Below are 23,323 nucleotides of genomic sequence, written 5' to 3'. Positions count from 1 at the left end.
ACCAGCACTTTGGGAGGCCGAGGCCGGCGGATCGCCTGAGGTCAGGAGTTTGAGACCAGCCTGGCCAACGTGATGACACCCTCCCTGTCTCTACTAAAAATTCAAAAATTAGCCCAGCGTGGTGGCATGTGTCTATATTCCCAGTTACTCGAGAGGCTGAGGCAGGAGAATAGCTTTAACCCGGGAGGCAGGGGTTGCAGTGAGACAAGATCACACCACTGCACTCCAGCCTGGGCAATAAGAGTTAAACTTCATCTCAAAAATAAAACAAAATAAAAATTCAGAACCTTTGCTGTAAAGGGGAGTCAAGTGGGACCTGGGGTCAAGAAAGGGTTTATCAAATGCATCAGGAAAGAAGGTGGGAGACATCAGACTGGGTGGGAGTAAGTTAGTGCATTTGCTGGTTAAAAGAAATGTAAAAGCTCTCATCTGTGGTCTGTGGAAGGTGTGAGGAACGAATTGGGCAGTAGAGACTTGAGGAAGGAGAATATGTAGATTAGTGATACTGGAAGAAGACCATAACTGCAGAGGTGTAATACGATACTTATGTTGAATGTTAATCTGAGATTTGTGGTCATAACTCAGAATTGAGTCTACTCAGCTCAGCTGTATGATTTTTAAGAGTTGGGATTCTAGGCAAGTACAACAGAGAAAAAAGGAGAAAGGGATTAAGTAAGGGTGTTTGCAAGGGTGTGGTGACAGTGTCGAACTGTGAAATCTAAAGTAGACAAGAAAGGACATAAGGACTCACGGGGGGAATGGTTAGTGAGAAGTGGGAGAAGGGTGGATGACTGCAGAAAACTGCAGGAGTGGGCGAAAATAGAAGGCGCCTGTGTCAAGGAATAGGCTATTTGAAATCAGATGTTTGGCTGTATTGCAGTTATTGGTGATGACGAAACCTTGGATATGACCCTATGACTTGACAGTTGAGATGCCATGGGAAATAAAGACAATGGGGCTAACGTAGTCACTTGGAAATCAGCATGTTAAATTGTCTCTGTGGAAGTTAAGGTGCCAGGAATGATCAGTAGGAATAGTGGTGGATCCAGGTGGTGAAATCAGTGAATCAACGGAGTGACCAGGAAGGTGACAGCAATGAGAGCGCTATCAGTAGGAACATCCGAGCACTTTTTTTTTTTTTTTTTTTTTGAGACGAAGTCTAGCTCTGTTGCCCAGGCTGGAGTGCAGTGGTGCAATCTCGGCTCACTGCAACCTCCGCCTCCCAGGTTCAAGCGATTCTTCTGCCTCAGCCTCCTCAGTAACTGGGATTACAGGCATGCGCTACCACACCTGGCTTTTTGTATTTTTTTTTAGTAGAGACTGGGTTTCACCATGTTGGGCGGGCTGATCTCAAACTCCTGACCTCGTTATCCGCCCGCCTAAGCCTCCCAAAGTGCTGGGATTACAGGCGTGAGCCACCATGCCCGGCCCCAAGGACAGCTCTTTAAGGAAGAGAAAGAGGTTTGGGTAGATACGAACATCAGTAACCCAAGAAGATTAGTATGGAAGGAGCCAACCACATACCGGCTTTTGGAGTTACGGTGCCTAAGGATGATCTAAAAGATTTTCCCCAACAGCTTGCCCCATGCTAAGCAGTCTTGCAGCTGTGCTGGTATTGGGGGTGCTGAGTAAACCAGGGGATGAGGGACTGGAGAGGCTTCAAATGAAGCTTGCGTGGCCACACTGCAGGTGTGCTGGTTTTAAGGGAACACGATGAGCCTGCTTTTGAGTATGTTGTTCCCTTTTTTCACTTGTCTTAGGTTTGAACTTAATTATTAACATGCTTATTTTGCATCTTCATAAATATGTTGAAATTTGAGGGGAACTCATAAACATTTGCACCTATTTATAAGACTTTTTCTCAACTGATTAGTCTCACAAATATCAACTTTGTTCTGCCAAATAGGTGAGCATTTTCAGTCATTTGTGATCTTTCACAAAATGAAAACTGCTGGAAAGTAAATATTTTCCTTCCCACTTCCAAGGTAATCCGGTGGGATGGTGAGGAAGAGAGAAGTTGCCATGTTACCAGATAGTGGAAAATATTTTGTTGAATAATATACAGAACTAAGTCTGGTACCATGTCATCTCATATAGGAATGGATGCTGAAATGAGACAGACTATTTCTATGAAACTGTCATAATGATACTCTCTGAAAAGCCTCCCACGCTTCCTTTTTTCCAATAAAAAATAAGCAGTATTTGAGTACTGAAACCTTTATTCCCATTTTACTGGAAACAAAGAACATGAACAATTTACTAGTCAGAAAAAAAGTGTTTTATAACCCGAAACAAATATTTGCCAAGAGCTGTAAATTGCTTAAATCGCTTAAACTGGAGATTTCAGTGAGATTTTTAGCAGTAGATTACTAAGCTCCTTAGTTATAGAACATTCAAGGCATAGGAAAGTGTTTTTCCTACAAAGCATAACTGAAATGTAGTTTAACTAATGGTTTACAATTCAGTCAAATACCAAAGCTGCAAACCATTTAGGGAGTCATCAATTACATATTTTGTACACTTTCAAAAAGCTTACAGCTGAGATGGGTTGTTTATTTTCAAAGCATGACTGCTTTAAAATGATCACATTCATTAGCCTGCCACCTAGGAAGCATTAAGCATTTACTTGCAGAATGAACAAACGAGCACGTTGTCTTGTGTTATGAAGTATATAATATAGTTCGTTTTAGTTTCTTCATTCGCAGACTATCAGGCTCATTTCACGTGACTGCTTGCACTTAAAACTGAGTTATCACGGAGTAGGAACTCTCCAACAACGTCGTCATAGACCAAGAGATGCCCATGAACAGCCATGAAAGTGCCAGTCAGGGAAGTATTCAGTGCTTTGTTGTAGAGTTGTTGGATAGAGGCACAGGATCATTTCATGTTGTTGAGGAGAAAGGAGCAACAGCCTCCTCCCACCTTATTAAAAATAGAGATTTAAAAAAATCTCTAATTTCCTCGAAGTACAGAATCTCAAGAGGTAGCTCTAAGGAGAATCCCTCCGGGTTTTGAGCGCGTTCCTCTTCCAGGGGGGCCTATTCTTGGACTGCTTTCCTTAATAGAGAAATCTCTCTGAGCCAAAATCGGCCTCCCCCAACTCCATCCTGTCGGCCCCACTTTTCTGCTCCGGAGACTTCCAGGCCAGTCCCCACTCCTCCTTCAGCCAGTCGGGCCCCGCACCCGCGCCCGACAGGGCCAGCCCTCTCCTCCTCCTGTGTGGCGCAGCACAGGCCCTGAGCGCGCGACCCCAGGCCCTGGGCGCCCCGCCGCATGCTCGCGGCTGGAAGCCCCAGTTTGCGTGGCCCTTTGGGTTATTCCGCTAAAGAGCCGCCGCGTCGCCCCATCTCGGCGCGAATCTGAAAGCGTTTTCGGGGGAGAAGATGTTGGGGGCACTGGTGAGTACACTGCACAAGTGACAAAATGTTTTCAGCTCCTGGAGGCGAAGAGTGGAGAGTCGCTCTGTGTCCGTGAGGCCGGGCGGCGACCTCGCTCAGTCGGCTTCTCGGTCCGAGTCCCCGGATACGAGGAAAGACCACAGGGGGCTTCTCACGGAAAAGCGGGCCCCGGACACTGCGCGGGCTGGCTGGGGCGGGCGGATGACGAGGCGCAGGGGCATGGGTGGGTCTGCGAGGCGGCGGGTCCGGGCGTCTCAGGCTCTGGGGCTCCCTCGCTGGCGGCGGCGCAGGGATGGCGCGCCCGGAGGTGAGGGTGCGGCGGGTCACAAGCACTCGCAGCCCGCGGCGCAGCAGCCCGGCAGGCACACGCACACGTGCACGCGCGCCCCGCACCCGCCCCCCGTGCGGCCCCCGGCTCGGGGCGGCGGCGGCGGCGGGGGCCGGGGGCGCGCGGGCCGGCGCCGGGCTGGGCCCCGGGGACCCCGCGGGCGGCGGGCAGGCGGGGAGGGCGCTCTGGGGCCCGCCCGCGCGGCTCCCATCCTCCGGGCCGGCCTCTGGCTCCGCGGGGCGAGGAGGCGCCCGCCGGCTCCGGGCGCCGCGGGCGGGACACGGGCGCGGGGCGCAGGCGGGCTCCTCCGGCGCGCGCGGACGCTGAGCGTGACCTGTCCCTCAGGTCTGGATGCTGGTAGCCGGCTTCCTGCTGGCGCTGCCGCCGGGCTGGGCCGCGGGCGCCCCGAGGGCGGGCAGGCGCCCGGCGCGGCCGCGGGGCTGCGCGGACCGGCCGGAGGAGCTACTGGAGCAGCTGTACGGGCGCCTGGCGGCCGGCGTGCTCAGCGCCTTCCACCACACGCTGCAGCTGGGGCCGCGTGAGCAGGCGCGCAACGCGAGCTGCCCGGCAGGGGGCAGGCCCGCCGACCGCCGCTTCCGGCCGCCCACCAACCTGCGCAGCGTGTCGCCCTGGGCCTACAGGTGAGCGGCGGGCGCGTCCTGGCGGGGCCCGGCGGGTGGGGAGGGCAGGGCTGGGCGGGGAGAGTGGGTGGGGCCGGGCCGAGGCCGGGCAGGCGGGGCAGGGGAGGTGGGTGGGGCGGGGCGACGCGGAGGGGGCGTGGCACGCGGGGCGAGGCGGAGCAGGTAGGGGTGGGGTGGTGCGGGGCGAGACAGGGTAGGGTACGGTGGGGTGGGGTGCGGGGGGCGCTGCGATGAGGCGGGGTGGGACGGGGCAGCTGGAGCACCGGGGGGACAATTCCTAAACCACGAAGGCCCACCCCCACCACCTCCCTTGAAGGAGTCCTGCTTCCCCTCTTTACCCTCCAGTATTTCCTATGCAACACGTATCTCTTGAACACCTCATCTCCGCCAGGTTGGATGGGTCCGCAAGGCACTAGCTGGGGACCCTTGCGTGATGTGGACACAGTTATGTGGACCGTACTCTGCACAGGGGGCCCGGGGAGGTGCTGCTGGGGGGTGCGCGGTACTCTCTACATATTTCCTGAGTGCCCTGTGGTCCAGAGGCTGCTGGAGTGGAGCCCTGGGAAGCGCCCTCTGAGCCCCTCTAGTTTAATAGCCTAAGAAAGGAGTGGGGATAATTGGGAAAGAAAGCACACCACCAGGCAGTGCATGAAGTGACATGAACAGTTTCGAGAGTGTTTTGATCTTGGAACAGAGGTCATTTCAGAAGAAAGGGACAGCCTGCAAAAGGGGAAGGCTGGAGAAGTTGGGGGCGTGCAGGCAGGGTGCGGCAGTGTCCTCAGCAGGCACCTGTGACCGTCTTCCCTCTAGCTGGAGGAGGAGGAGCTGCCCTAGGGGGCAAGGCCTCACAGGGCCACAGAGGTCAAGAAAGGCTTCCTGAAAGAGCTGAGTCTTGATGGAGGAGAGCAAGTCGCCTACAAAGGCAGTGCTGAGGGAAGGGACAGCTGATAGCAAGCGGGAACAAAGCGCTTGGAGAATGGGGAGAGCCACAAGGCGAGCGGGGGCGGGGGAGGGCGTAGGCGAGGTGTTTGCCTGTGGGGTGGGCATCGATGTGAGGCTGGAGACAGGCGCAGGAGCTGGATCCTGGCCTTGTCAGCAGTGCGGAGCTTCACCCTCACGCCTGGAATCCCAGCACTTTGGGAGGCCGAGGCAGGAGGATTTAAGTCCAGGAGTTCGAGACCGGCCTGGGAGACAGCGAGATCCCGTTTCTGCAAACAATTTTTAAGGATTAGCCAAGTGTGGTGGCATGTGCCTGTGGTCCCAGCTACTCCAGAGGCTTAAGTAGGAGGATTGATTGAGCCCGGGAGGTTCAGGATGCAGTGAGCTGTGGTGGCGCCACTGCCTTCCAACCTGCTTGACAAAGCGAGACCCCGTCTCTAAAATAAAAATTAAAGAAAAAAAAAAAAAGGCTTGACACTTGAGATGGAGGAAGCCATACAGCCACTCTGGTTTAGGAGGGTGTCCCAATGGGGCATGGACTGGACAGTGCGCTCCAGCACTTCCATCCAAAGGACCTAGGGCTTCACTCAGGCAGCGCAGTGGGAAGGGGAGACTAGGATCAGCGTGAAAGACGCTCATTAAAGAAGACAAGTGCTGTGGAGAGTCAGAGGAAATGTGATGATTTTGTCTAAGACGCATCTGGGCTTTCCTGGAACCTCTCCCAGCCAGCTGCTGGGTAGGGAGGTTTCCTTTTACTCAACAACACACAGGACCCCTATGCTGTCCTGGGAAGCCAAGTTTTAGGGCCTCCTGCCTCCTGGCTACTCTGCAGAGGATCAAGCTCACTGTGGCAGAGCCCCCTCAGAGCCCCTGCCCACGGGGAAGTTGGGTGGGACCCCTCCTGCCCTTCTCACTCCTGTCCTTCAGCTGGAGCCTGCAGGGCACACACATGGCGCCATTCATTCTGGTGTCTTGGTGCTCTTGCTTTTCCTCTCTCTTCCCTCCATTTCCAGGACCCGAAGGGATGGGCTACGGCATTCTTCTTTCTCTAACCTCGTGTTATGCTTCTGATATAGCAAATAGGATGAAAGCCACATGGGGAATCTCTCAGAACCAGAGTTTAACTTCTCTGGACAGAAGCTGCTGCCCTGCTTTTTATAGCAGATTCGAACTCTCAGGCAAACCCGTGGCTCCCCACAGGCTGGCCCAAGGGCCTAAGAGTAGCACATAGCCTCCCAAAGGCATGTCTGTCATGTTTCTGGCTTGGGTTGTTGATGGTATTTGAGCAAAATGAGAAAATACACTTAGGAACAAGTGTTGTGAGAGGAAATAATGAATTTAGTATCAAGCCTGTTGAGTTTTGCCTGCCTGAAAGGCGTGCAGGTGACAATGACTGGTTGGAGCTCAGGAGACAGAGCAGGGCTGGAGGACACATTAAGAGTTAGCAGCCCTGGCATTCTGTGTGTGGGAAGTTAAACTGAGTTTCCCTTGCTACAGATGACACCTGTGTCGCCCCAGGCAGGATCTGGGAGCAGAGGGAGGTTATGGATGAGAATGACGCACAGGGTTTGGGGATCGTGGTCTGGGCCACCCAGATCTGCCCTGCCCATGTGTGGAACCTCAGTGGTGGGTGGTCCCAGGAGCAGGAGTGGCAGCTGCAGCAGGTGGCTGAAGGTGTCCTGTGCATCATTTTTCATATTATTTAGCAATAGTGATGAGATCACTCCCCATGGGCAAACGGAGGTGGGTGGCTTATATTTGCTGAAAGAAAGATAGTCTTCAGGGGATGGCTGCTGGGCTGGGACTCCAAACTGCTGACTGCCAAAGCTACTCCTGCATTTTCCTGCCAGGAGAGCCCTCTCTGCCCTCCTCCCTCCAATCACCTCTCACCATCTTTTGGGTTATTAGGAAGATTAGAAAAAGTGAGACCCAGCGAGGTCCAGTGGCTCACACCTGTAAATCCCCAGCTACTCAGGAGGTGGAGGTGGGAGGATCACTTGAGCCCAGGAGTTTGAGACCAGCCTGAGCAACATAGTATGAGACTCTGTCACTACAAAAAAACAATTAGCTAGGTGTGGTCATGTTTGCCTATGGTCCCAGCTACTTGGGAAGTTTGAGCCAGGGAGGCTGAGGCTGTAGTGAACTCTGATTGTGCCACTGTACTCCGGGCTGGGCAACAGAGTGAGAACTTGTCTCAAAAAAAAAAAAAAAAAAAAGGAAAAGAAATAGTGAGCCCATGGAAGTGTGGAGCCTCTACCAAAAGATGTTGTGGAAGGACAGGCTTTTTTTTTTTAGACAGAATCTCGCTCTGCCAGCCAGGCTGGAGTGCAGTGACACAGACAGCTCAATGCAGCCTTGACCTCCTAGGCTCAAGGGATCCTCCTACCTCAGCCTCCCATGTAGCTGAGACCACAGGTGCACACCACCACATGTGGCTAGTTTTTTTTTTTTTTTTTTTTTTTTTTTTAGAGATAGGGGTCTCACTTTGTTGCCCAGGTTCGTCTTGAATTCCTGGGCTTAAGTGACCCTCCTACCTCAGCATCTCATAGTGCTGGGATTACAGGCGTAAGCCATAGTGCCAGGCCAGGGCTTGTTCCTTGGTGGAGTGTCTGAGGGTGGGGCCTGGGTAGAGGAGTGCTCACCTGCAGGCTGGGCACAGGGTCAGGTGGTATTTCTTTCTTTCTTTCTTTTGAGACAGGGTTTTGCTCTGTCACCCAGGCTGGAATGCAGTGGCATGATCTTGGCAGACTGCAACCTCCATCTCCTGGGTTCAAGCGATTCTCCTGTCTCAGCTTCTGGAGTAGCTGGAATTACAGAGGCATGCCACCACGCCCGACTAATTTTTGTATTTTTAGTAGAGACGGGGTTTTGCCATGTTGGCCAGGCTGGTCTCGAACTCCTGGCCTCAAGTGATCTGCCTGCCTTGGCCTCCTAAAGTGCTGGGATTACAGGCCTGAGCTACCACGCCCTAAAGGCACCGCAGTCAGAGAGAATGCTGAGAAAGACAGATGGGGAGGTGGACTGAACGTCAGGAGTACTGATGGGCACAGCAAGGATCACTTTAGGTGGGTAAGTTTTAAAATAGGCATTTGGAAGGTGGCTTTCCATATGGATGGAATGGAGACATGGGTCATTCAGTAAATGGTGTTGGGACAGCCTGGGCCTCACTCCTCTGTGAAAACAAATTCCAGATAAATCAAAGATTTAAATGTAAAAAAACCGCAAAAGCAGAGAAAAACACAAGCAATTATATTTATAATCTTGGAGTGGAGGAGGCCCTATTTAGCTGCTCAGTCCCCAAAAGTCACAGAAGACAAGATTGAGAAATGAAGTTACATAATTATACACCATTTCTTCTTGGTAAAGTAAAATAAGAAAAATACAAGGGCAAACTGGGAAAAAATGTTTGCAACCCAAGTCACAAAGAGCTCATTCCTAAAGAGCTCCCACAAATCAGTAAGAAAAGGACCAGTGACGGCCGGGTGCGGTGGCTCACGCCTGTAATCCCAGCACTTTGGGAGGCCGAGGCGGGAGGATCACGAGGTCAGGAAATTGAGACCATCCTGGCTGACACGGTGAAACCCCATCTTTACTAAAAATACAAAAAAAAAAAAAAATTAGCCAGGTGTGGTGGCGGGCGCCTGTAGTCCCAGCTACTCAGGAGGCTGAGGCAGGAGAATGGCGTGAACCCAGGAGGCAGAGCTTGCAGTGAGCTGAGATTGCACCACTGCACTCCAGCCTGGGTGACAGAGCGAGACTCTGTCTCAAAAAAGAAAAGAAAAGAAAAGAAAAGAAAAGTAAAGGACCAGTGACATCATGGAAAGATGAGCAAAGATCGGGACTGTTCCCAGGGAAGGAAGGTCAAATGACTCAAATGCTTGACACAGAAAGCAATGCTAGCATCAGGCATAAGTGAAGTGCATGTGGAGACTATACTGAGAAGCCCTTTTTTTTTTTCCTGGCACCCAGCAGGCTACGTTGGCAAGGTTGTGAAGGAAAGGCATTCTCATCCAAGTACAGGGGTATGAATCAGCACAACTTTTATGGAGGGCAATTTGGTGTTAAATACCAAGATTTTAAATTCACACACCCTTTAACTTAGTATTTCCCCTTCAGACGCACTTGCCCATGTGCCAAATGATATGTGTACAAGGATATGTGTTCACTGCTATAATAGCAAGAGATTGGAAGCTACCTAAACATCCACCAACAGGCACCGAGTTAGATATTAGACACTATAAGGAAGAATGAGGCAGCTCTAACAGTCATAAGTGGATCAATCACTCACCAGTACAAAGCGGGGAAAAGTGTATATAGCATGCTGCCATTTCTATGAGGGGGAAAATATGACGTAATATGTACATATGACACATTCTGTTTTCAATGCCTACACATATTCGCACACAGGCATCCTTAGAATGTGGGTATTGTGGTGCGTCTTATGAGGCTCTCTGGGGGCTGGGGTTGGGGAGGAGACCTACTTTTTAGTCTTGTATCTTTTAAGTTTTCTGCCATGTGCACATATTCCTTATTTCAAAGACATGTTAATTTTTAAGTTGAGAGCAGAAAGGGAATTTCTCCAACAATGAGGAAAAAAGCAGATACCGAGAAAATGAAGCTTCAGCACAAACAACAGCCTGGGACATACCAAGGGCATTGGTTGAAGGGCACCGTTTGTTCTTAACGGCTCCGGGGCTTCCTGAAGAGGCACTGCAGACATCTGGATGGATTTTCAGAGCTCCTGCGACTCCATGGCTGGTTTGTGCTCCTGGTGAGGAGCCCAGACCTGGAAAGATGAAGGCATTGGCCCCAGGTGACAGACAGGAAATAGTAGAGCCAGGAGTCATCCTGGACCTCTCTGGTTCCGTCTAGCCCAAGTCCCACCCGGTGTGCTGTTAGAAAACAACATTCAGCTTCCAGAGTACAAAAATATTTTTTCATTTACTTTGTGGCATAATGTTTGTTTCTCTTTAGCTTTAAAAACAAAAATGCCAAAAATAAAGTCAATTGGATTACTCAGTAAGTTTTTAAAAGTCAAATTGATATATTAAGAAATATGTTGTAAGAACACTGAGGTTTATTGAAGTTTAAGATACACGTCACTCATTTATGATGAAACCCCAAAGACAGGCTGGGCACAGTGGCTCAAGCCTGTAATCCCAGCGCTTTGGGAGGCCGAGGTGGCTGGATCACCTGAGGTCAGGAGTTCGAGACCAGCTTGACCAATATGGAGAAACCCCATCTCTACTAAAAATACAAAATTAGCCGGGCATGGTGGCGCATGCCTGTAATCCCAGCTACACGGGAGGCTGAGGCAGGAGAATCACTCGAACCTGGGAGGTGGAGGTTGCAGTGAGCCGAGATCGCGCCACTGCACTCCAGCCTGGGCAACAAAAGCAAAACTCTGTCTAAAAAAAAAAAAGAAACCCCAAAGATAAACACCTACCAGTACAGTACTCTGAATATTTTTTAACAGCTTATGTTTTCCAATTTTTGGTAGTCGTCTAAAGATAACTTTTCTCTAGGTTATGAATAATGTGCAATAATTTATTTTTAGGTCTTGTTACTTTTTTCTTTAACTCCTTTCCCCTGGACAATTTAAGAAACTACACATAATTTATTTTACAGTAAACAACTCTGTGGATAGCTGTAGTTGGGAGGTAAACAAAGAAAAGGACAAGGAGTGTCCTAGGCTGTTTTCTGCTGCCATCACAGATACCACAGAGGGGGTAATTTATAAAGAGTACAAGTTGGCCAGGTGTGGTGGCTCACACCTGTAATCCCAGCACTTTGGGAGGCTGAGGTGGGTGGATCACTTGAGGTCAGGAGTTCAAGACCAGCCTGACCAGCATGGAGAAACCCCAGCTCTACTACAAATACAAAATTAGCTGAGTGTGGTGGCACACACCTGTAATCCCAGCTACTCGGGAGGTGAGGCAGGAGAATCACTTGAACCGGGGAGGCGGAGGTTGCAGTGACCTGAGATCATGCCATTGCACTCCAGTCTGAGCAATAAGAGTGAAACTCTGTCTCAAAAAAAAAAAAAAAGTACAAGTTTATTTGGCTCGTGGCTCTGGAGGCTGGAAAGCGCAAGGGTGCGGTGCTGGCATCTGGTGAGAGTCGCCCCACGCTGGAAGGTGGAAGCAAGTGACAGAGAGGGAAGGGCAGAACTCATCCTTTTACCAGGAACCCCTCCAAGGATGGCAGAGCCCTCCTGACCCAATCACCTCTTCAGGGCCCCACCTCCCACACTGTTACCATGGCAATTGAGTTTTTAACACATGAACTGTTAGAGGGACACAAACCATAGCAGAGAGTAAAGGAGAGTAGGGAGAACAGGGGACAGGAGGTCAAGTAACTTTCAAATAGACACAGTAGGTCACCAACGGCATTTGAAGAGGCCATGAGACCCTCCCCAGCAGCCCAGTGCAGGTACAGTTCAGGTACCCCGGCTGAAGGAAGCTGATATTTTCCCGTGGAGAACTCAAGTACCAGAACTTTCAGCAGATGACATTTGGGAGGAGGGGAAATCAGAAGAAAATAAATTCCCTTCAGGGATTTCATTTGAAAAGCGCCACCTTGGGATACAGTTGTGTAATAGCCAGGGACTGGAAGTCACCTGAACGACCGCCGATAGGCAGCTAGTCAAATACTATACAGCTGTGAAGACTGGCGGCTCTCAGCGCACCTAAGGACATCCCCTACTTACTAAATGTGCCCAAGTTCAGCTTCCAGTTACCTGTAGGCAGTTCAGCAATGGCCCATTCACTGCGACCTGTTTCCCATGTGGGCTGTCCATTAATTATTTCATTTGACCGATATTAAAACCCAGGGTCACATTCATTCATCAAATATTGTCTGGGGGCTGGTGGGCAGGCCCCCTGGAATACAGCCAGGAACCACAGACCCTGACACTCCTGCAGTCACAAGGTGCTGTTCACATCACTTTCTCTCCAACAAATCTTTTTTAAAAAATTTATCAAAGGGGTTATAACATGAGAGAGAGATTAGGAGTATAATGTTAGAGAAAGTTATCCTCACTACAGCTATCCTTCTTTTTAAGACTCCAGGCCGGGAGCAGTGGCTCATGTCTGTAATCCCAGCACTTTGGGAGGCCGAGGCGGGTGGATCATCTGAGGTCAGGAGTTCAAGACCAGCCTGACCAACATGGTGAAACCCCATCTCTACTAAAAATACAAAATTAGCCGGGCCTGGTGGCGCATGCTTGTAATCTCAGCTACTCAGGAGGCTAAGGCCAGGAGAATCGCTTGAACCCGGAAGGCGGAGGTTGCGGTGAGCCGAGATCGCGCCGTTGCACCCCAGCCTGGGTGACAGAGCAAAACTACGTCTCAGAAACAAACTCCCATTTATCCTCTACCCCTTTAACAAATGCATGTCTTTTATGCACTTTCAAATGTGTGTGCCGACGCTAAAAAAAACCCCATCCTGCAGGCTGCGACCACTATGATACGCGCGTCCCCACTGTCTTGGGCACCGGCCGGCGAAGGTGTCTGCAGCGGCGTCTGTGGCCGACAGGGGGCAGCACGGCGCCAGCGTCCTCGCCCCGCGCACTGGCTGCCGGGGCCGGCCCACCACGTGGTCTCTGGAATTTGGGGATGGGAGGTGCTTTCCTTTCATCTCTTTCTCTTCTCTTTCTCTCTCTTTTCTTTTTTCTTTTCTTTTCTTTCCTTCCTTCCTTGCTCCCTCCCTCGCTTCTTTCCTTCCTCCCTCCCTCCCTCTTTCTTTTTTATAACGTTTTTCCCTGGGTCCCTGCTTCCAAACTGTGGGTTATTTTCTAATGTCTTAAAGCAAACTAAGCCTCGCCTTCACGGAGTATCTGTACATAGTACATGAGCACAGGTGCAATGTCCTTTCGCCGCCATCCTCTAATGACAGCGCTTTGTTGAGAAAACGAGGGCGTCAGAGAAAGGAAGAGTGAAGGACAGAGGGCTCTGCTGTCTGGCTGGGAAGGTCTCAGTCACAGCCTGTGAGACGGCCGGCGGGCCATTGTTCATCCTCATTCATTCTTGGAGAAAAAGAGACACTCGTTGTTTAAAGCAGCTTATTTAAGAAATGTTGGTATTTTCCCCCTAAAATGTTTGTATGCATAAATGACCTTGAACTGGCCAAGGTACAGCACAGACCCCGCTACTCCCCCCTTGCCCCTTCTTAAAATACAGCAGGCTCTACTGCACCTATCACTGTTTCACAGGGTAAAAATAAAAGCATTGTCAGGAGCATTGTCATGGGATTAAAGTCTCTCGTTCTGAAAATAGGTATGTTCGTTTTGCTTTGATAGATATTTTCCCCTTACTGCCTGGGTTTTACTTTAGTATTTTAGAGTAACCAGGGATGATGATAATATTTCATTCCATCAGCGCCTCTTGCAATGCTCCTCACCTGAATAAAATGCATGTGCCCTAATGCCAACAGAATGATTTGGGCAAATTCAGGAAGTTCCGCACATGCCATGAAGTGAAATTCCTTATGGTGTCTGTCTTCCAGAAGTGACACATGAAAAACTGGCAGTGAGCACACTGCTCACTAAATTAATAAGAGGCCAAAGAGAAAAGAATCTACCGGAAACTCTTCCGGAATTTAAGAGTCCAGGCTCATGTTGTGATAGTGATTATTCCTCATAACCAGTGTTGTGGCGACAACTGACTCACTGGCGGTTGGGTGGGCTCCCCCCTTGGTGCACACAGGCGCCTGCCCCAAGGACAGACACTTCAAAGATGGCTCTGAACCCAGATTCTGCAGCTTCCCCCGGGCGGAGAGTTAAGCCACCCCATGGGCATGAGTCGTGTTTTTCCTTTGAAGAGATGTTTCCCAGCTGCAGTGAATGTGTGGCATTTGCCATGACAAAAGAATAAAACCCTTCAAGAATTGTGGGTTCTCATTCTCATTTCTTTTTCTCTCTTTCCCTCTGTAAAACTTTTTTTTCTGAATTATCTTCCAAATTATTTTCCAAAGCACTGGTCTTTCTCTCCTCTTCCCCTACCTCCCAGATGAACGACTTGCCCCAGAATAAATGGATTTCCTGGTTGTAGCTTCACCATTTACCAAGCGCCTGGCTGGCTGCTAAATAGCCACAAACCGCATACTGCATCTCTTATTACCGTGAGGCTTAGGCAGCTTGGCTGTGGGGGGCAGTGCGGGCGGCTGGGCTAACCCAGGAGAGCTGGAAGACTTTGGACAAGTCTGCTACTCTGTTGGTGCCTCAGTTTCCTCACGAGTGAAAGGAGAGGGTGGGCAGGCTAAGCATTCTTTTTCCTAATAGCCCTGAGCCAGCTCAGTTGGCAGAGGAGCGGGGTTCATTCTGGAGCCCTGACCTTGATGTTAAGTTCAGAATTGCACCAAAGTCAACCTCAGTCCCCAGATAGGGCAGGACTGACCGCTAGTTCTCCTTGGCCTGGGGAAGCCAGTGGGGATCTGTGCCCTGGGCAGACCTCATTGCCATCCCAGGCTGATTTTTCCATGTCCTCTTTCATGAGAAATGCGCGACTGATGTTTTCTTGTAGGGGCCAGAAAAGCATTTTTCAGAGCTTCTTGGCAGCATGTATTGAAGATCTTTGGCTCCCTGGGGCCTTAGCGCATGGAAGGAGGGTGGAGCTGATGGGTCTGCTGGCCACGGCTTGGCAACAGGGAAGCTGTTTGTGGTCTCCAGTTACTCCCTGGCCAGCCAACAGAGCCCTACTATACCCGGCCCTGGCCCCACAGCTGGCCTGGCTGCACACAGTGCTTCCAACGTGGCGGTCCTGCCCCTTCCTTCCCCTGTGGTCTCAAAACCGTTCCCCCTCCCAGCTGCTGGGCTTGTTCCAAAGGGAAGGTGAGAGATCGGAAGGCTAACACAAACCTGTCTTCGTGACTCATTCCTTCTCTTAAACATAGAGACCAAGTGGTCTATACCAGGGCTGTCTATTAGAATTATCTGGGGAGGTTTTAAAAAAGACCAACCCCCGGCTCCACTCTAGAGCAATTGATTCAGAATCTCTGGGGGTGGGGGGGAAAATGATTACTATTTTTTATAAGCTCATTTGTGTGCCTCCAGGGAAGCCATCCCACTGGCAACACTGATTGCTTACTGGGTTAATAATGACCTTATGTACTCATTGGAGGAAATGTAGAAAAAGTCCTGGGCCGGTATAGTCATGAAATTCACACCCACTTGGGAAAATGCAATCATCCAATTGTTTGCCATCAGCTGCAAATCGATAGATCCGAGGTTAGCCAATGGCTAGCTAGCCTTTAGGGATAGCGCTTACGTTGTTGACTGTGCAGCCAGAAATGGGTTTCTGCTGATTCATTTGAATCAGTGGCTCCCCAGCTTAAATGAGTGAAACAGATCACTTGGACAGCTCGTTAGTGTGGAGAGCTTCCGACTCCTTGGGTGTAGTGTTAAGTCTGAGAATTTGCATTAAAATTTTTTTTAACTTAAAAGTTTTATTTTGAAATACAGATATATCTATACATCTTTTTTTGTTTTTATTTTTTTGAGATAGAGTTACACTCTGTCACCCAGACTGGAGTGCATTGGCGTGATCATGGCTCACTGCAGCCTCGACCTCCCAGGCTCAAGGGATCCTCCCACCTCAGCCTAAGGAACTAGGACTACAGGCACGCACCACCACGACTGGCTCATTTCTATTCTTTTAAATATTTTTTGTAGAGAAATAGTCTCACTGTTGCCCAGACTGGTCTCAAACTCCTGAGCTCAAGAGGCCTCCCAAAGTGCTGCGATTACTGGCATGAGCCACCGCGCCTTGCCAGAATTGACATTTTTAACAGGAGTTCCATATAGGCTTCATGCAGGTGGTCTGAAAACCACATTTTGGAAATCTTGTTTATGCCGCCTTCTTATCTCTTGCAAAGGTTAGTATTTTTCACAGGACTCTCAGCTCTTGGAGAGGGATGCTACATGTCCCTCAGTGTCCCCAGAGGACAGCGGATGTCTTGGTATTACCATGGTTGTATAACGTCTTGAGATCTGCTGGCGTGAGTCTGCCCCCTCATTCTTTTTCAAAATTGTCTTGAGTATTCTTGGCCCTTTTCTTCTCTCTCTATGAATTTTAGGATCAGCTTGCCAAGTTCTCAGAGAAATCTTTCTGGGATTTGGTTATAATTGCACTGACTATAGATTAATTGGAATTTTCCAAGACCTTAGAGACTCAATGTATTGCCAGTGTCTTTTCTAAGCATAAAACATTGGCGAAAATGTCACATGATCAGTCCTGCCATTAGGAAATTGGGGGAAGTGCTCATCAAATCCATCTCCTTCACTTTGCAAAGAACCAGGCAAAGTGGAGTTCTCTGCCCAAGGTTACTGGGTGGTGACTAAGTTGGGCTACAATTTTAGGTCCCAGACTCTTAATGACTCCATCCTCCCCTTTTAAGAGAGTCTGCTGGGTCGAACTCATTGACCTTCGGATCTGGCAAGCCACGCTACCGAGGCAGGCTGTCTCCACAGACATATTTCGGTGTTTGTGTGTTCTAGTCAAGATTGGAGAAGGCATTGCCGCCACTTTGTTCCTGGGATGGGGTCTTTCAACTGCTGTGAGATAAACAGTCATCCTGAGCCCCTGCTGCTCTGAAATCATTTCATGTTTTGCAAGGTGGAAGGGTGAGCCACATCAAGGCGCGTGTGCCAACCAGTGCCCCAGCTATCCTTGGGCATCGGTTAGAGGACACATCAGGTGGCCTGATCCTCCCTCGGAATGTGTTCATTGTTTTCAGAGCTCCAGAGCCGCTTCGAATTGTTTCCTACCACGTCCAGCCCCAGGGGCAGGGCTCTTTTTCTGTCTCTGCTGTCACTTACATTCCTCTCCCAGCTCGGTTTCCATCACCTCTAATCATCCCTGGAGGACTCGTCCTTTGTTCCTGGATTAAGCCGGGCCACCTGTCACTTGCTCAAGCCAAGCTTCCCACGTGGCCAGGGACACTTCTGAGATCCCATCAGAGGGGAAAACTTGATGTGTTTCAAGAATGCCCCGGTGCCAAGCTTCTGCAGAGCAGCACGCAGAAAATGTGAAGACAAAAGAATGACTGCCCACAGGAGGCGCGGCACAGGGCAGAACTCTGCTCGGTTGCTTGTCCATGTTTGGTAAGAGAAAAGGCTCCCGTTGCAGTTTCTTGCTGTTTCTTTTTGGTGGTAGCTTTCCTTAACCGAAAAGCACACCTAGCTGTTGATGTCCCCAGACTCCAGGCAGGAGGCTGGGGTGAGGGACTTCAGCTCTGTGTCTGTGCCAGCGAGGGCCCTAGGGCTTCTCTCATGACCTCTTTCCCAGGACCCCGCTGGATCCTTCCAAAGGCACAGGCCTTGTCTTTCTGCTTCTCTGGGACTGCAGGCCTCATGCCCCCGCGCCCTGGACAGCAGGGCATGGTAGATGCATGGCACCCCCCTTAGCGGCACCTTCCCATTGTGAGAGAACTGCCTGAAACCCGCCCCTGTTCATGCCTCTGATCTCCCATGGCCCGGGCAGCCATGGGGGGAGGTATCTTGTCAGAGGCCTTAGCCCAGAGGCATCCCAGCGGTGGGGGCAATTTCAGTCCTAAGTCCAGTGCAGGGCTGCGCTGTATATTTTTAGGCGGATGAAACTCTGACCCTCACCGCATCCAAGTGACTGTCAGTTATCACCTAGAAAACTACTGGGGTGACGCCTGAGTGACAGTTGTTCATGAAGAACCCAAACGATGGTGAAATATGAGCAGTTACCTACATACCGAGGGCACGGAAAGACCAGTCCCAGGTGACGAGAACTCAGAGGGCCGGGCAATGCCCTCACATCACTCACCCCACCCGTGAAGAGACTGAGTCCACAGAGGAATGCCTGACCCGCCCGCCCGCCTTTGGTTTTCCTGTGGCACATCCTCCGTGCTATTCCGACAGCCTTTCCAAAACCACATCTCACGTGTGTGCAGCTGCCCGGTGCCCTTCATGAGTTTCCAGGAGCAAGATCACATACAGACTAACTGCTGTGGTCTCCAGGGCTCCTGTGCACCTCTCAAATAGCTCACCATGACTCCAGCCTGCTGCATGCCACGTGCGTGTGAGCACACAACCTGTCCATGCTTACACGCCCACACTCACAGATGCCCACGCTCACACACACCTGCCCACTTATACACCCACACACACGCCCATGCTCACACACACACCTGTCCACTTACCCACACATGCCCATGCTGACACACACACCTGCCCACTTACACACACACATGCCCACGCTCACACACATACCTGCCCACGCTCACACCCCCACACACACCTGCCCACGCTCACACCTGCCCCCACACACCTGCCCACACTCAGACACCTGCCCACTCACACACCCACACACATGCCCATGCTCACACATGCCCACGCTCACACACCCGTACTCACACACCTGCCCCACATACACCTGCCCACGCTGACACACAATTACCCATGCTCACACCTGCCCATGCTCACACAGCTGCCCACACTCATCCACACACCTATCCACACTTACACCTGCCCATCACACATGCCTGCCCACACTCACAGCTTCCCACAATCACACCTGACCACATCCACTTGCCCACGCTCACACACACCCGCCCACACACACCCCCACACCTGCCATACACACATGCTCACACTCATGTTCACAGTCAAATTTCTGTGATTGTCCCATAAATGATTTTCTCTATTTTCTAATACTTCATTTTGAAATAATTTCAAACTAACACAACTGTTGTGAAATTAGGACGAATTCCCATATACCATTTACCTGGGTTCCCCAAATGTCAGCAGCATCACTCAGCAAAATGCTGAGATCGGAAAATGAACAGACAGGACACTGTTATCTGCCCCGCGGGCCTTCTTTAGGGGGTCCACAAATGCCCCTTTCTGCCCTAGGATCCAACCTCTAGCGGCCACTCGTTTTGTGGAATGTCCCTGAGTTTGGGTTGCATGTGTTTGATAGCTGATTGTGCAGGTGGTGATACTGGGAGTGGAAGCGGCTGGCTTCATGTCACTGCGCCAGGACGGCAGGTGTGGGCCCAGCCAGGGCATTCCCAGCTTGTGTTCCTCCACTCAAGGCTCTCGTGTAGGTTCCCTCCATCTTGTTTTTCTCCTGGAACAACACGGGATGTATCAAGTTTCCTACATTCCGTCCTTTGTTGGTCACGTCCTCATAGTGTCATTTCTCTCTATTTCTGGTAGCCTGGCTCCATCAGATTCAAGTTCCGGTTTGACCCAGCCCCCTCAAGCCTCTGCCCTTCGTGGACCGAGGATGCACCCAGTCTCCACCATCAGCCTTCTCCCCGGGAAGTCGGTGTACTCTGCTCTCCTCTGCCTCTATTTGTTCTCCCTCCATGTGCCCCCGAGATTGTCTTATTTAACCACCATCTATCAGTGGACAACTTAAAACTCTGCCTTCAGCCAAGAGCTCCCTCTGGGGCTCCAGACCATCTTCCACCCCATAGTCTGAGGGATCTTTCTAAAATTCCATCTGAGGGACACTCTTTCTCGTTGTACTTCCTAGTGGTGACTGTCCCTTGACCCTATGCTTTGACATGAGACCTGTGAAAAAAATTCTGCAACTATTTGGTATGTTGGAGGGAAGCATGAATAAATGGAGTCAGATTGTGCTTTTTTATTTTTGCTTCAGAGACAACTTGTTCATTTTGCAGGCGGTCCCCACTGCCCTCTCCAGTGCCATCACCCTGGGCTCCCACCTCTGGGGCCCCACTGCCAGCAAGGCCACCTGGCCAAGCTCCCGATCCCCGCGCTGCCCCATCCTCTGGCCACCCCGACTGGAAGCCTTGGAGTCATTGCTAGCTTTCTGTCCGACCTCATCCCCCACATTCAAACAGTGGACGAGTGCTTGGAGATGTCCCTCTGGGGTTCTGCAAGCACAAGAGGTGGCTGGGTGCAGTCCTGTGTCACCGGCTTCCTCTGATGGCAGCCTGGCCGGTGGCCTTGGGCTCTTCCTACACCAGACCACCTCCCCCCAACCGCCCCCCCCCCCCACCGCACACTCCCTCCTTAGGTCCTGGCACGGAGGTGGCACTGGATCCATTTCCAGTGGCGAGAACACACCATTTCTAGACTCTTCACCTCCCAGGCGTGCTCTAGTCCCTCAGACACAAAAGGAAGAAGAGGATCCTATGCCTTCCTGAGCCCTCGACCCTCACAGGCCGCTGAGAGCTGGCACTTGGCACCAAATCTCCCTGATGGAGAAAGCTCTTGTCCTTCACTCCCGTGAGAGCCCTGCAGGCCTCTGGCTCCTGGCCCAGTCAGCACTGTCCGCCCCCAGCCCCTCTTTCTCTAGACCTGCCCCAAGCCTGTCCTTGAAACCCGTCCTACCTGCCCCCAGCCTGGGCCCCAGGTGGACGCTCCCCTCGGGGTCTGCAGAGCCTTGCCGGTGGGAGGCAGCGGCTCCGGGGCCTTAGGCAGACAGGGCGCCTCATTCTGTTCTAGTGGCACCTGTGGGCACCCGTGCAGGCGGCATAGATTTCATTTTTCTGCGCACATTAGCCCAGACTCTGGAAGTTTTCCGGCCTGGCTCAGGGCCGGCTAGATGTGCCGTCATTTCAAATGTAAGGAAGCGCTGGGCAGATCCGTTGTCGGCGGGGCCTCGCACGCACGCGCCCGCAGGCGGACAGGACAGTCCCCGAGGCCCTCCCCGGTGACTCTAACCAGGGATCTCAGCGCGCGGCGCGGGACTGCCCCCAGGCGTGACCTCACCCGTGCTCTCTCCCTGCAGAATCTCCTACGACCCGGCGAGGTACCCCAGGTACCTGCCTGAAGCCTACTGCCTGTGCCGGGGCTGCCTGACCGGGCTGTTCGGCGAGGAGGACGTGCGCTTCCGCAGCGCCCCTGTCTACATGCCCACCGTCGTCCTGCGCCGCACCCCTGCCTGCGCCGGCGGCCGTTCCGTCTACACCGAGGCCTACGTCACCATCCCCGTGGGCTGCACCTGCGTCCCCGAGCCGGAGAAGGACGCAGACAGCATCAACTCCAGCATCGACAAACAGGGCGCCAAGCTCCTGCTGGGCCCCAACGACGCGCCCGCTGGCCCCTGAGGCCGGTCCTGCCCCGGGAGGTCTCCCCGGCCCGCGTCCCGAGGCGCCTAAGCTGGAGCCGCCTGGAGGGCTCGGTCGGCGACCTCTGAAGAGAGCGCACCGAGCAAACTAACTGCCGGAGCACCAGCGCCGCCTTTCCATGGAGACTCGTAAGCAGCTTCATCTGACACGGGCATCCCTGGCTTGCTTTTAGCTACAAGCAAGCAGCGTGGCTGGAAGCCGATGGGAAACGACCCGGCACGGGCATCGTGTGTGCGGCCCGCATGGAGGGTTCGGAAAAGTTCACGGAGGCTCCCGGAGATCGGCTGCTGCGGGTGCAGGGCGTGACTCACCGCTGGGTGCTTGCCAAAGAGATAGGGACGCATATGCTTTTTAAAGCAATCTAAAAATAATAATAAGTAGAGCGACTATATACCTACTTTTAAAATCAACTTTTGAATAGAGGCAGAGCTATTTTATATTATCAAATTAGAGCTACTCTATTAACATTTCTTAACATATAAACATTGTTTTTTACTTCTTCTGGTAGGATTTTTTTAAAGCATGATTGGAATCCTTGGATAAATTTTTTAGCTGGCACACTCTGGCCTGGGTCTCTGAATTCAGCCTGTCACCGATGGCTGACTGATGAAATGGACTCGTCTGATCTGACCCACTCTTCCTTCCACTGAAGGTCTTCATGGGCCTCCAGGTGGACCAAAGGGATGCACAGGCGGCTCGCATGCCCCAGGGCCAGCTACGAGTTCCAAAGATCTCAGATTTGGTTTTAGTCATGAGTACATAAACAGTCTCAAACTCGTACAATTTTTTTGTCCCCTTTTGAAAGCCACTGGGGCCAATTTGTGGTTAAGAGGTGGTGAGATAAGAAGTGGAACGTGACATCTTTGCCAGTTGTCAAGAAGAATCCAAGCAGGTATTGGCTTAGTTGTAAGGGCTTTAGGATCAGGCTGAATATGAGGACAAAAGTGGCCCACGTTAAAATCTGCAGAGATCAATCTGGAGGCTTCTGTTTCTACATTCTGCCACGAGAGCTAGGTCCTTGCTCTTTTCTTTAGATTGAAAGTCTGTCTCTGAACACAATTATTTGTAAAAGTTAGTTAGAAGTTCTTTTTAAATCATTAAAAGAGGCTTGCTGAAGGATACACTGGCTGTGTGTATTTATCTCAATTCTGCTTGATGGGCCAGAGTAATTGTTAGAGGAAATCATATGTTACCTAAGGTCTTCACTTTATCTTGAGGTTTAAATTCATCGAGATTTGATTTGGTCTTAGAAAGATCAACTAGTCAGGTAAGGTCAATGTCTTGGATCTTTTGTGACACCCCCAAAACCAGGAAGTGTCCTTTATTCACATGCATTTCACTCCCAAATTTCAGCTACCACAGAAAGACCAATTGGCAGCCTTGGTCTGATCCAGATGAATGGGTCACTCAGAGACTTTCAGCTCCCACTAAAATTGACAGAAATTGTGCATGAAAACACATCACTGAGCAAATCCACTGTCCAAATAAAAAATTCAAAATGGAAAGCAGTAGCTATGGATAGCTCCACAGACTACACTTCCCCATTCAACCTCTGGGGAAGAAAAGGGATCCTCTGGTGGTGGTATGTCTAGAACACATTCCTGTCCAGGAACCAGAAGGTCCAGAGCAACAACAACACAAATCCATACATTAAAAAGAACTGCCTTTTTTTTTTTTGAGTCGGAGTCTCGCTCTGTTGCGCAGACTCGAGTGCAGTGGCGCGATCTCGGCTCACTGCAAGCTCCACCTCCCGGGTTCACGCCATTCTCCTGCCTCAGCCTCCCAGTAGCTGGGACTACAGGCGCCCGCCACCACGCCCGGCTAATTTTTTGTATTTTTAGTAGAGACAGGGTTTCCCCGTGTTAGCCAGGATGGTCTCGATCTCCTGACCTCATGATCCGCCCGCCTCGGCCTCCCATAGTGCTGGGATTACAGGCGTGAGCAAC

General features: G+C 51.3%; 1 protein-coding gene across 4 annotated transcripts; it reads left to right on the top strand.

The window, feature by feature from the left end:
• The first annotated feature begins 944 nt into the window (after positions 1 to 944).
• IL17D (interleukin 17D) lies at positions 945 to 22,498 on the top strand. 4 transcript variants are annotated; one of them, XM_055244207.2, is made up of 3 exons: positions 945 to 3,705; positions 4,072 to 4,367; positions 21,038 to 22,498. In XM_055244207.2, the coding sequence occupies exons 1-3, from the start codon at positions 3,691 to 3,693 to the stop codon at positions 21,354 to 21,356; spliced, it is 630 nt and encodes a 209-aa protein (XP_055100182.1). In that variant the 5' UTR covers positions 945 to 3,690; the 3' UTR covers positions 21,357 to 22,498. The 4 variants fall into 4 exon arrangements, with proteins under 4 accessions (XP_055100182.1, XP_055100181.1, XP_055100183.1 ...); XM_055244206.2 differs by having other exon boundaries at positions 3,169 to 3,398; XM_055244208.2 differs by lacking the exon at positions 21,038 to 22,498 and adding an exon at positions 19,492 to 19,919 and having other exon boundaries at positions 3,256 to 3,398.
• The last annotated feature ends 825 nt before the right edge of the window (positions 22,499 to 23,323 follow it).

The sequence above is a fragment of the Symphalangus syndactylus genome, chromosome 15, assembly GCF_028878055.3.
Source record: "Symphalangus syndactylus isolate Jambi chromosome 15, NHGRI_mSymSyn1-v2.1_pri, whole genome shotgun sequence".
Lineage (NCBI taxonomy): Eukaryota > Metazoa > Chordata > Mammalia > Primates > Hylobatidae > Symphalangus > Symphalangus syndactylus.
This window is presented reverse-complemented; position numbering and strand designations above follow the sequence as displayed.